We start from the raw sequence: 14,009 nt of genomic DNA, 5'->3' as shown, positions 1-14,009 counted from the left end.
GCAATAACTAGGAACTCTGTGATATCAGCCACCAACTCGGACACCTCTAACATTGTGGAAGGTTTAAAATTCAGTGTTCCCTGGAATGTGAAAAGCTTTCAGAGGGAGGCTTAACCCAGCATTTCCACATCAGCCTGTCTCTGTCCCCTTTTAACCCTGATCAGTTACCTGAAAAGCCAGACTACTTTGCATTGGCAGAGCACAATCGTTGCAGTGTGGAAGCAAACGCAGGAGGCTGGGACCTGTCTCTGCTCCCACTCTGAAAGTGTGTTAGGATTACTGGGGTGGGGGAAGAAGGATCCCAGCTGTCTCCAGTGACTGGATTCAGTCAAGAGGCAGCAAATGCTTTTATGGCTAACACCAGCTGCCCATTTGAGCACTGAGGCAGCTGCAGTCCCTTTCTTTTCACTCCCCCACCCTCTCAACAAGCCAAGCATTTGGCATATACACCAGTTCCAGAAGCCAACCTTAGCATGAGTGAAAGGAACATTTGTTATACTGCCTTATTGCTTATCAGGAAGAGCACCACAATTCCACCGTGCACAGTTGACTCTCATTTCAGCCGTGATAGAGCCGTTTGTGTTGGGGTTGACAAACATGGGACTATTCCATGTATAGCCAAAACTCTGCTTATGAAGCTACAGTAGGTCACCCCTCCAGGCAAGGTCCATCAATGGTTCGCAATGCTTACCAAACAGTTGCTCTTCTGCAACAACAAAATCAAGGTTTGCCCAGGCAAGAGTTCAGCGGATGGATGGGAAACGGGGGTTGCAATTTAATTGGAGTGATGGGGAACAGAAATTACAATTTAATGAGCTGGGACTAACGTCAGATCATCAGTGACGTCAACCAAGACCATTGTTCTGTGGACCTTGTAGACATTTTAGCTTCCTACTATGATTGCCATGATGCTACAGAGTTATTTATGTATTTATTATTCAAATTTTGTTACTGCCCATCTCCCCCAAAAGAGGGACTCTGGGTGGGTGAATATAAAGGTGACCCTTAGATATTTTGGGAGTCCCAGGGAAAAATATTAATGTGGGTCTTCTGCTACTTAAGGTAGGCCTGTAGTCTAAAGTCTTGGGATGGGTGGAAGAATGGAAGGGCTGCTTGGCTGCTTTCAACTTTATTTAACCAGAAAAAAATTAGGAAGGCACTATTTGTTTTTTCTTGCTTCCCTGCGCTGCACACACTGATTGTGAAATGTCTTTCTTGACCTGGCCTACCTGAAAGGGCCAACACCTGGTAAACCCTGCGATGCATTACAATAAATGCCACCCTATGGATGGAAACCCACATGAACAGATCTTAGTGCACAAGGGGCATAAAACATTTTTGCTTGAAACAAACAAAAAAAAAGATTCTCCTTGGGAAACTGTCAGGATGCAAAATGAATGCATCCATTGTAGGGGGAAATGGTGGGCCTGTAGAATGTGCCAATTACTCCCCAGCCCGGATGGAGCTGCTAAACTCAGTGACCTTGAGGTTAATCATATTTTTAAATTTGCATGGAAAAATGTATAACAAAGGTAATGTCAGGCTCGCTTTGCACTCCTGCCATGAAACCATTGCTGCACGCATCAGCCAAGGGAAGAGCAAACCTGTGTCAGCTTTTGCAGCTTTGCAGACAGGGAGGATCGTTAATCACAGGCTGATAAGACACCTGGACTCTACTGAAGCCTAAGGAACTAGGAGGGGGAGATCAGGAGTGAGAACGGGCTTCTTTGTGAGACAGGGAGGGGAGACTATATCAGAGGGAATTATTTAATTTGAATGCTTTGGCACCAAAATGTTATTCAGAGCTTTGCAACTGTCCTGTGTAATCAGATTTTAATAAATGAATTCTTTAAGCTTCCTAGTGGACTGTCTGGAGAATTTCTCAAGTTAAGATCCTGGTACTGGGGCCATCACAGGTAAGTTATCTCATACCTAGCACATCCCCTTTTCCTATTCATGTTTTCTTAAAAGCTTTGTTGCATGGGATAAATAGAGTTTATCATCAGTCCTATTCTCATGAAGTTTTGGGATAAAAGCAAAAAATTGTGCCCCCTCCCCTGATTGGTTTTAAGATGTACATTAGCTATTCAGTATTTGGCTGGCTGGAAACTCTAGGAATTGCTCCAACATATCTGAATGGTACCAAGATCAAGAAAGGTGCTGCACATACATCAATTTTGAGGTCTCCCCTATTGAGAAAAGATATTTTAGAAATATATGTTAGCAGATTCTATGACGCGTCTGTTTTAGAAGTATGGGGCATTGTCCTTTCATACCATAAATGGTGCAACTACATACAGGTAGTCCTTGCTTAATGACCACAACTGGGACCAGAACTTCTGTTGCTAACTGATGCAGTCATTAAATTGAGCCTGATTTTACCACCTTTTTGCTGTGGTCATTAAGCAAATCACCACAGTTGTTAAGCGAATCATGTGGTCTTCAAGCGAATCAGGCTTCTCCCATTGATTTTGCTTGTTGGAAGCCAGCTGGGAAGGTCACAAATGGCGATCACATGACCCTGGGATGCTGCAATCATTGTTAAGTACGAGCCGGTTACCAAGATCACATAACTGTAGGGACACTGCAACAGTTGTAAGTGCGAGGACAGGTTGTAAGTCAATTTTTCAGCACCATTGTAACTTCGAATGGTCGTTAAATGAATGGTCTCTAATTGAGGACTACCTGTACACCTATCTCAGCAGTTCTATTGACCTCATCAAACCTTTTGTTTTTTAATTGAAGCTTAGTAGAGGTCTCCAAAGTATTCTGAAGCTTCAGTAAACCCAGGTTCCATCTGCAACAGGCAACTAGTAGGGGAAAGCCTGATTTTCACAAAATGCACAATAACTTTATCTTTACTAGATCTTTATTTCTTGGAAAATGAGCTCTTTCACAACAGAGCACGTAACAGCAAGGAAGAGGATCTTGAGCAGAGATCAGCAAGAAAGATTGTGATCTGGAGGAAGATTCAAGGAGTCTAGGTACCTGATTTGACAAAGAAAGATAAAAGGAATGCACAAATTCCAGAACATTGTGTCAAATTGTTTGGGGCAACCAATTCTATTTATGGAGGCTGTCCATCCTCAGGGAAACGTCACAGACTTGATTCTGAAGTCTCCGTCCACCTCAAGATAATTAATGACATTAAGCTCCAGCCGGTTGGGGAAGACAATTTCTTCACTCCCTTCCATTTTCACTCGGATGTCATGATCAGTAAAACTGAAGGTGATCTGGAAGAAATCAAAATGGGAAAATCGAGACTGATCTTGGATAACAAACTGTCTTTGGAATTCCCATGTTCTGAATACGTCTTATCAATTCCCTGTTTTACAATATGAAAGAAGAGCACTAGGTTCTAATCCAGGGTAACTCTGAAGTAGAATAGACCTGCATGGTACAATTAAGGGAGTTCCCCCCAAGGTGCGATTCTAGACACGAGGCACCTTTTCTTAGAGACAGTGTAACATTCATGGGTGAAATGGTTGACGGATGGTGCCTCAGTATGAACTAATAGTTACAGCATGCTTGGAGATGAGTTTTAAAGAAGGCTGTAGTTACTCTCTCTTTACATATTTGCATGTAAAGAACTTGAGATCTCAAATAGCACTGCCAAGATTTTTTTAAATAAAGCAGAATGAAAATTGGAACTAATTATCCAAAGATCTCTTTCATAGGAGGTCTCCCAGAAAAGGTGTGAAGCTCACCCTTACCAACCTAGGTGCCTGCAGGTGCATAGAATTCAGTTCCCAGGATTCTCAGCAATGGTCATAGTAGCTAGGGAATTCTGGAAGTTGTAGTTTGCACATCTGGAAGGCACCCAGATTAAGTAAATCTGAGTTTTCCATGATCTGTTTTCTGTGTTCTTCAAGCCAGCTACTATAAACCACCATGGTTTATGGCTTAGCATGTTTTCTTTACTTAATAAAACGTTGGATTAATTAAAAAAAAAACAGCTAGTGCAGGGTGAATACACACCAGCATACTAGAATTTGTACTCTTTAACAAAAGAACTAACCGCTCTTTGGCATCTCTAATCTAAAATTCCTTTGGATGCTGTAACAATTAAGTTTTTATACTTTGCATTAAGATGGCTCAGGGCATTGTCTGCACTTAAAATTTATTTAAACAAGCAGGGGAAGAACATCACTTTGCTTCTATAGGAATATGGATCTGTATCACGACTACATTTGGCATACTGCAAATGTAGGAAAGAAGACATTCTCGCTTTTAGTACCATTTTCCCAGGTCTGTTGCTGCACACACATGCAGAAGACGACAGACCGGCTAATTTACAAGAAGATCTTCATTATCATTTTGGGTGAAGCGCCTCAACGCCCGGAAAGTAGCTACTCCCTTATATGAATGTTGAGAGAAAAAGCTGCATGTAAGGACAGGCGAGAATCCTTTCCTGTTCAGAAATGTGAAATTAGGGAACCTCCAAGAGATGTTGAACCAACTTGGCCAATAGCAAGCTGATGGGAGTTGTTCAACCGTAGCTGGATGGCTATGGGTTCTCAACACTACCAGACTTCCATGGAAGTTGGAAACATGTCACATGAAAGAGTGGCTTGTCACACAACCCTTGCATTCTAATTCTTCTGTACATATAAGTGGAACTCCCATAAGTAACACAGTGGTCCTCCTATTTGCACAGTTCCTCCAGGGTGTCCATCACAGAGAGACAACTTCTGCTGTAGCGACCCCCTGCCCCACTCCATGTCTGATGCACTACCAATAGGTTCTCACCTGAATTTCACAATTCTGATGAAAAGGGAAGTCGGGTGGTCTCTCCTCACCTTCCCAGGCACCAGCTCGCTTGGAGTTGCACACTAGAGCGTTCACATCGCCCTTGCAGTCAAAGCGTGGGTTGAAGTGGAGCACCAGGTTGTCGCAGTCTTTGCCCAGATTTATCGCAAATCTGAGTGTAGGATTACAAGGGTGGGAGAAGCAAGAACACAACCAGGAGTTTGGGGAGGGGAATGGGATAGGAGGGAGCTCGCAAGGAAGGAGCGAGGGCAGCATTTAACTGTCAGACCACTAATGGGCAGGGATATCTCCTGTTAGGAAAACAAAAAGACCGACAGCCCCCATCCAGAGGTTGACAGCTATTTTGGGAAGGATTCCTTTCTCCTAATCTTCTCCAGCTAAAAAGGATATGAAGAAGATTGATGTCTGGAAGAGAAACCATTTATGCCCGGCACAGAGGCTTGCGAAGACCTTGTGGCAGCATCTGGAAAACTTCTTTGGGAGGGAGAAAGGAGGGAGCTGCTCTCTGATGAGTGGCAATGAAATTTGCTGAGGAATGTTTAAACAAAATGAGGGCAGGCCCTACAGCCTTAAGGCCGCTGACTCCCCCTCTAAAGTTTGATTGGCCACAGGATCCCTCCAAAATTTACTGCCACACAGCCGTAACTTTTAATTGACCAAAAGAGGAAATCATTAGCACATATAGGAGAGCCACGTTAGTCTATGGCAGTGTTTCTCAACCTCAGTAGCTTTAAGAACTGAGTTGAGTGACTTCAACTCCCAGAATTCCCCAGCCAGTTGAAGTCCACACATCTTAAAGTTGCTGATGCTGAGAAACACTGGTCTACGGTGTTGAAAAATCAGGACTCTGGTAGCCCCTTCTCTGACTAACAGATTTTGTTAATAAAATAAAATCTGTTAATAAAATTTGTTAATTGGAAAAGAGACTACAAGAGGCATCACATCAGCTATAATAGATTTAACTGAAGTTACATTTAAATGTAATTTTTATTGTAACCCATTTCTACTTCTGGGACTCCAAAAGCTGTTTCAAAGCTAGGTGTTTGTATTTGGATGAGAGACCACTAGGAAATCCCAGAGCTGGGTGCCAGAGTGAGATGTCAGAAAAATATCACACAAGAAGGCAACAGTGAACCACTTCAGTATGGTTGCCAAGAATAGTATCATTAGGGGTCAAGCCTGATTTGTTTGTTTTAATATGACTTTACAGGTAGTCCTCGTCTGGTGACCACAATTGGGACTGGCAACTCAGTTGTGAAGCGAAGAGGTCGCTAAGTGAAACCACAACAATGCTTATGATCTTTCCTTTGCTTTACAGACCTGAGAAGGTCGTCGATGTGAGGATTGGTCGCAAAGTTACTTTTTCATCACTGTTGTAATTGCAAATGGTCACTAAACATGGCAGTCGCTAAGTGAGGACTACCTGTTTTATCACAGAATGCTATGAATTGCCAGTCATTTCTACAACTAAGAGAAGCCAGTTCTCTATGAGTATTATACCTCTGGCACTTCCAGAACCATTTCCTTCCTCAAGAGGCAAGACGTGGGAGATAGATACACATATAAATTTCTGACACTAGGTACTATAGAAGGATGGCAGGAACCCACATACCAACTGACCTGGCTTGAAGTGAAGCCCAAACAGCCCCCCAATTCCACCAACCCTTGGCCCAATTCCTCCTCTTACTCTTTGCTCTCTGATAAAATCATCCCCTTCACTATGAGCAGTTCTCCAGGATGAAGCTCAAACTCCGTAGCAGTCACTCCCTAGGAAAGAAAACCGTGGATATTTTAAACAGCCGTGGCAGGACTGGTAAGAGTTTTGAACGTGGCTCCTCCACCAAGCCATTTGTGATGAGTGTCCTCCCTCCCCTGCTCACAGGAGGAATTCCTGCGCCTTATCCACATTTTGCAGCTCCTTTAGGGCACCCTTACGGACCATTTGGACCCAGGCTGCGCTGGGTTCCTGTCCATACAATGGGCAGCTCAATGCTCCAAGGGCAGTGGCTGATGGCTTTTGCTGGACAAAATCCAAACCTTCCCTACTACGAGAAAAGCCATCCTTAATCGCCGTACAGGAAGTGTGCTGGGTGTTCATATGGTCTTACATTCTGATCGTTCTCTTTTTTTTAAGAGTATCCATCTATCGAACTAATCCACCCTAGATGGCACCGGGGTCTACAATCTAGGGGTTGCTCTGGCTTGTGCTGCTCAGATGCAGATGCTTTATACATGTTCTTGGGGCTTTGATGTCTGGGGTGCTCTAAGGTACCTCCTCACCATTTTTCCAAAAATATTACAGTCCTATTGACAAATGGACCTCTCTGGCACCAGGACAGCAAAGAGATGAGGTTTTTTATCTCTTGCCTGCCTCCTAGTGGTCTTTTGGATTTGTGCAGCTGAGATGCAGCTACTGGATAAGTGTGGTGGAAAAGGTGGACTTTTGCTGCATATGCGTAAGTGGACAGATGGACCAATCCTTCAAAATACAGCAAATAAAGCCGCTGAGGAAAGTGGGGTTTGGTCTTTCTTGCAACCAGAGCAATGGTAATCACAGAGAAAAGCCTCCTCCCAATGCATACAGAAAGCCCCCCTCCTCCCTGGGCACCAACTGCTTCACATCCCAGCACAAAGGGGACCAGCTTTCAAGAGCTCTAGTGGGAAGTGTGCAACCGTCCAACCGTGTCTGAGACAACAGGATATTTCAGTTGAGGCAGCAGCCAATTTCAGGTTGATCAGTCAACCTGTTTTAGAACAGACAGACGGACAGACAGTGGTTGCAGAAGCCAGGTTTAGGATGTCAAATCTGGAATGCGAAAGAGGCACAGAGTCCAACAACCACATCAAAGGAGATGGTCCCACAGTGGACCTGTTGGGTGACTTGGAGCCAAGGAGATCGCCAACCCTGTGGCATCATCTCGAGTGGCCTCTTCCATGTGCCCTCCTTTCTCTACATAGAACCTGGTGTCCTGGCTTACTATGGAAAGCACCACTTCTACCCAGGAATCCTTAAGCCATCTTCTGGCTGCCTTAGCAGTGGGTTGATGATGAGATAGATGTAGCACGTCCTCAGCAAGCAGGAACTGAGATCTCTTCACAGCCATACAAGGGTTGTGTGGATTGGGTCTCCCTCACAACTAAGCTGAATGTTATCCATCAGTCCATAAGTGGCCGAAAACCATGCTGGTATTAAATTTGCCCCCACTATTGCTAATCCATCTGCCACAGTAATGAGATCAGTGACCGGTGCTGCCCTTGCCATTGAATCTGGGACAAGTTATGGAAAGCAGCTGGGGCTTCCCCTGCCTCAGTTTTCCTTCCCACCAAACATTGCCTGCCAATGGGAAAACAGTGCAGACTTATGAAAAGCCCACATGGATGGCATAGTCTGATACTCTTTTAGAAGGCACTGGAGCATTTTTCTTTGCAACTTCAAAGAGCTGCAAGGCTCATCGGTTCCTCTCTCACTGATTTTTGTCTTTATGAAAAGCCAGGGCTGGGAAGGGGGGAAGAAAACCCTGAGACCTTGTTTGTAGACATCAGTATCATGCTGATCACTAACAGCCTTTTGATATTCTTCACTTGATTTGGGGGCAGAGAAACTGGATGGACAGTTTTGCTGAATTTTTGCAGGGGCGGGAAAAATTTTGCGACAATTTCTCAGGGGCAAGACACCACCTTGGCAGAGCAGTGGCATCAGGGAGATATTCTATCCTTCCTTGGAACTGAATGAAAATCTGGGAAGCCAAAAGTTGGAAAAAAAGAGTGCTGTTTAGTGAATTCACATTCACCCCCACACATACCCACCTTGATCCCTGCATAACGAAAGAAAAGCAAATGATGTTTGGTGGGAAGGGAAACTGAGGCAAGGGAAGCCCTCAACTGCTTTCTATAATTTGTCCCAGATTCAGTCCACCCAGGACAATTTCTCTGAAATTCTCTTATTTAAAATAATTTTTAAAAGCACATTCTCTTTCATCAAACTGCATGAGAATTGCTGGACATCTTAGACAGTGGAAATGTTTAGGATTCGGATGGCCGATAGATACTGCTATTATTAAAATAAATAGGCAATCCATATAATCCAAATTAAAGGCTAAACCCCTCTCTTTCAAAGCCAAACTTTGCAGTAAAACCTTTAAAATAATTGATTTCTTCAATTAGAGTGTGAGCACAAAAAAAGATGCACATGCACATATTAAACTTCCATTTAGTCAAGATGTTTTTTGTTGAGAAATAGCTTGCATATTGGTGATACTCTATATTAATAATAGAAGGCAGCCCAATTAACAAGCACAAAGACTGATTTGTAAAAAAAGCAGAAACAATTAAGAGAAATATCAAAACATCTTAAGGAAGTGGACTCCGATCCACAAAACCCAATGCCAAAATAAACGAGTTAGTCTTTAAAGTGCCACAAGATTCTTTGTTGTTTCTTGCTGCAAAAGATTAACATGGCTACCCCTCTCAATACAAGGAAGCAACGCTCAGAAAGAGGAAAAGTCACACGTGTGGCTGTCAATCAACAACCAACCAACTCCTCTCCAAGAGAACACATGCTACAGTTTGCAAGCTTGGGCTGGGAATTTCGGTTACGAAAAGGACCCCAGACTTACACATTTGTTCATGATGCCCTCTTCTCCAGCAAAGAGGTGGTACTTAACTCCAATCTCAGCTCTGTGGCTTAGGAGAAGTTCCAGTTGTCCTTTAAATAGCTGGAGGAAAGGCATCACATGACAAAAAGAATGAATGAAGGGTAGGTTCACATAACCAGAAATGGAAGCAGGAGATGAATAGGGAAGCTGAGGGTGATGAACTAAAGCAGCTGGTGCACCCATTTCTAACGGTGTGGGTTCTTTGAGGGGGTGGGGCAGAGAGTATTAACAGCTCCTTGGCTGGCATTCATTAAAAGATTGCTTTATTGTTCTTTATTGGACTAGATTTTGGATGCCAACAGAAATGGTTGCTCTTACTGTTGAATGTTGCTGGAGGAGAATGATCCTGGAAGTTGGGTGGCATATGAATTTAATAAATCATTACTACTACTACTAAAACTACAAACAGCAGGATCCATCAACCAATAAAACGAAAAGAACTTAGAATACTCCATGATGGATATTTTGTATTTTTCTGTGTCCATTTTTCTGCTTTGGAATATTCTATTAAACAATCCTGGGTAGAAACAGGGCACAAATTCAATCAAAGATTGGCAGAGGGGGATGCACATTTTAATTGCTAGGAAGGGAAATACTGTTCAGGTCCCACCCCCTCCTTTTGGAAGTGTACTCCAATGCAGCATTCAAAGGCTGTATTGGGGTATACTTCCCCCCAGCCTTAGTTAATGCCAGAGCAGCTTTCACACTGCACCTTGGAAGGCCGAATCCATCTGTATCTGGTCCAGACAGAGTGAATTACATGCTACTCTTAAAACAGAGGTAGATACGAAAGAGTGGGCTAAAGCAACTTTTCTCCAGTTGCAATCAGCATAGCATTAATTAAAACAAACATTCTTCCTAGATACTTTTTTTTCCCCCTTCTGCATCATGTTTTTTAGAGTCAAGACTTTGAACAGACAAGATTTTTTTTCTATAAAAGCAAATAATGGAAAGAGAGAATATCTTCTCCAATGCTTGATCAAAGCAAAAAGGAGGATGGTGGGGCTATTTGTTCTGTGCTTGAAAAAAGTCTCTTAATGTGACTCTGTTTTAACCAAGCCACAAGCTTCATAGTTACAGGACACATACTGACTTTCAAGCGGATGGTCAAATATCCCTAGGAGATATGTCTCTTATGTTCTTAGAAACACTGCCATTTATTTTCAAATTATAAGGCAAAAACATCCTTCCTACTCTTTACGAAAAGCAGAAATCAAGCACACCATTTCACTATCAGAAGGTCAGTGTAACATAGTGTATATTTATTGTGAGATTCCTAAACATCAATATAACAAAGATGTTTGCAGAGATAGCTGCTTACTCATCTCAGGCATACACAAGAAGGCATGAGCTAGTCGTAACATCTCCAGGCCATCTGAGAATTTGTATTCTCCCAACTTAGTTAATTACCTAATAAATCATGTTTATTGTTTGGACACATACTTCTAGAGATATAAAATATGGTCTAATCTAATTTCTTCCTCGTGCCTTTCCCAGTGATAAGCTATCTGTTTGTTGATCCTTCATCCATCTGGAACGGATGTTTCCTGAGATCAGCAATTTCAGAGTCTCTTTAAATTATCCTTGCTTTCTATTTTCTTCTTATAAATTATTGTCACTTTCTGGAGATTTGCCACCAGAGAAACACATGGTTTTGAGAATCCATGGGGTTTTAGCATGGCTTTCTTTTGTAAAACATCTCCTTCTTCCAGCCACTAACACAACTGTGTTGACTTCTGCACACAGTTAAGTGACTTGATCTATCATACAGAAAACCTTAGCAATTTTCCATTAGCTATTTCCTGTGTTTCCCACCCACTTGTCCAGTTAGATGTGACAGCATTACAAGGCTCACTGGAATTTCAAAATACTGGCATAAGAACTTCACTTTTGCCAGCAACAACAATGCAACTCAAAAGTCTTGCTAAGGATGCAAGAAAGAATAGAAAGATGGATGAGGCAGAACGATGGTTGGCCCATCAGCAAGACCGTTCAGTATAGAACCAGCACAGAAACTGCAGAATGATTTTAACCCTCAGGCTATTCAATTACTATCACTCTCCACCTATTCAGATGATACCCAAAAGCTCCTTTGACTATGCCCATCCACGTTGTCACCTTTCAGCCTGTTCCATACTCCACAGTCCTTTCTAATGTCTTAGGACAATTGGCCTCTTCTGAGCTCAGGAGCTGGCCATCCACCCCTTCTTTCCATCCTTGGCATGTCCTAATCTTGCCCTAACATTTTCTGTGGTTGAATCTTCCACATAACCTTCATATTACACAGGAATATGGAAGGCATTACCATGATTATTTTGCATAAGTGGGACACCTTCAATCAGACTTGGAAAGCAATAGGCAAATCACTGGCATTTGGATACAATGAATGACTGTGTTTGTACAATGTGCTTCATCTACTGTACTCGTTGAACTTATGTTCTGGGTCAATACATTGAACCATAAATGGGTTGGCTTTGTACTGAAGTAACAGTCCACAGCCAAGTGGACTAAATGCTGTACTGGTGGAGGCCAGGGATGCCATCTTTTCCTTCTTCTCAGATAAACTTACCCAGTGTGGCATAAATCATGGTTAAAACTAACTGTTGCTTAGAATCAAGTGTGAATGCAGCCTTTCTCCAAAGAATGTTGAGCAAATTTGTCAACCGTTCTCATGCTTGTTGGTGGGCTCAAAAGCATTTTAGTAAAATAGAACTTTTCTTTGAACCAATAAAGAATCTTGAGGCTGACTCAGACCAAAAGCCTTGCTGGCCCATCATTCTGTTCCTACCTTGGCCAATCAGATACCTACGATTAGCTCACAAGCAGGATATCAGCCCAACAACATCGTCTTCCCCACTATATAGCATGGAGAGAGAATATTGCATCAAATTCTGGAACTAATATAATAATAATCTGGTGACAAGCTGCAGTTGCATCTTAGAAAGCTGCAAACCACTCTTTGGTAGGCTATTGGTAGTAGCAAAGAGCAGGAGGGGAAGAAATGCCAGTTTCTTTTCCCTGGATCCTCTACATTCCCAAACATCACGCTTCTGCTAAGTGATGCACTAAGCTATAATGTGGTATGCTTGGTTTAAAGTTTAGTGCGTTGTGTGAAGCCATCACTGAGGCTAGTTAGTTTAGTTTAGTTTTTAGTTTAGTTTAGTTTAGTTTAGTTTAGTTTAGTTTAGTTTAGTTTAGTTTAGTTTAGTTCCATTCATTAGTTTAAAGTTTAGTGTGTTGTGTGAAGACATCATTGGGGCTAGTAAACCATGGTTTATGAAGATTTAAATTTAGCTTGTTAAGCAAACCATGCATTAGGGCCTGAACCCAGCTTTATATAGAGCTACCATATATGGGTTGCAAAAATCTGGAGGGCAGTAAAGGGATACCAAAACCCCTTGTTTCTCTCTAGTAGTCATCTGAGCGTGAGAGCCCAAATATGGCAGATCATAGCTGCAAGGCCCAAGACTGTAGCAAAGATAAAAGCAGATGGGCAGAAAGGTGCAACAGAAAGTGACTGGCAGCAGTGGAGTTAATTCTCTGTTCTGTTCTGTTCTGTCCTCTCCTGAGCACATTTGGCACAGACCCAAAGGAAACTTGCTGCTTGCCATACCTGTGAGTCAAGCAGTAGCTTTGTCCATCGCCAACCATTGTCATCTTAGCCTCAAATCCCATCATCTGAGGATGGCAGTATGGGCCTTCTCAAAGTACACAGAATATTTCAAACATCTGAAAGATGCTGTATCAATGTTTATAAAATTATGCAAGCTTAGGCCCATCTCTGGTTAAATATTAATCAGCCACACATAACTCAGTGGCATGATTACATTTGCAAATGGGCATATTTTTGAAGCAGAAAGCTAACTTCCTTGGATTTTGATGATTGTGTGTGATGCAAAAGTTGTAGAAAACTTGACTTGGACTATGCCTTACTGTTCATAGTGGAAATGCACCTGGGAGTGATGGGTAATCTTTCATTGGGGGAATGTTAGTGGGGCTGGATAGCCGTCCACCAGAAAAGCCTGCTTTGAGCAAAGAGAAGCAGATTCATAATGTCTTCCATGATTGTGGTAATGATATTCTCTTGTTACCTTTGTACATTTTTATATTGTGATCTCCCCCTTCTCCTTATATTTATATAAACCCATTTAAAAGTTATCTGTCAAGCAAGTTCTAATGAAGAACTATGCTCATGTGAAAATATTTTTATCACTCCTGAACCTTCCACCCTTCTTCTGGGTGACTCCAGTTCTAGTGAGCATGTCCCTCCACCTTGCTGCTGGTTATCCTCTTTTCTTTCCTTCCACTTTTCCTAGCCTCCTGAAGGTAGCTGGTCCAAAATATGATCATTTGAGCCTTGTCAGGGCAGCCTCGCCTCAAATAAAACACGGACTCACTTAGAGGGTCTAAGGATTTCCGGCTTTATTGAAACGGAATGCATGCAGAGAAAAAGACGGGAATGCATGAAGGGTGGCAGGGCATCCTGTTTATACCCCAGTGGCGGACCTTGTCCCCCTCCACCCCCTATTGTCCCCCCAAGCCAGGTCCGGATGGGGGATTAGCGTGGTAATGGGTTCGGTGATG

The 14,009-nt window shown here is 42.6% G+C and overlaps 2 protein-coding genes across 2 annotated transcripts in view; both read right to left on the bottom strand.

Annotated features, from left to right (window-relative positions):
- The window catches only part of CNOT6L (CCR4-NOT transcription complex subunit 6 like), a 386,677-nt gene that overhangs the window by 25,377 nt on the left and 347,291 nt on the right, over positions 1-14,009 (bottom strand). The window lies entirely within an intron of this gene.
- LOC134501978 (16 kDa beta-galactoside-binding lectin-like) lies at positions 3,075-9,464 on the bottom strand. Its single transcript, XM_063310030.1, has 4 exons — positions 9,387-9,464; positions 6,458-6,537; positions 4,750-4,921; positions 3,075-3,233 (listed from the first exon to the last, which is right to left on the bottom strand). The coding sequence occupies exons 1-4, from the start codon at positions 9,396-9,398 to the stop codon at positions 3,087-3,089; spliced, it is 411 nt and encodes a 136-aa protein (XP_063166100.1). The 5' UTR covers positions 9,399-9,464; the 3' UTR covers positions 3,075-3,086.

Source organism: Candoia aspera, chromosome 8 (genome assembly GCF_035149785.1).
Source record: "Candoia aspera isolate rCanAsp1 chromosome 8, rCanAsp1.hap2, whole genome shotgun sequence".
Taxonomy (NCBI): domain Eukaryota; kingdom Metazoa; phylum Chordata; class Lepidosauria; order Squamata; family Boidae; genus Candoia; species Candoia aspera.
The sequence above is the reverse complement of the archived record's forward strand: the minus strand, read 5'-3'. Positions and strand labels throughout refer to the sequence as shown.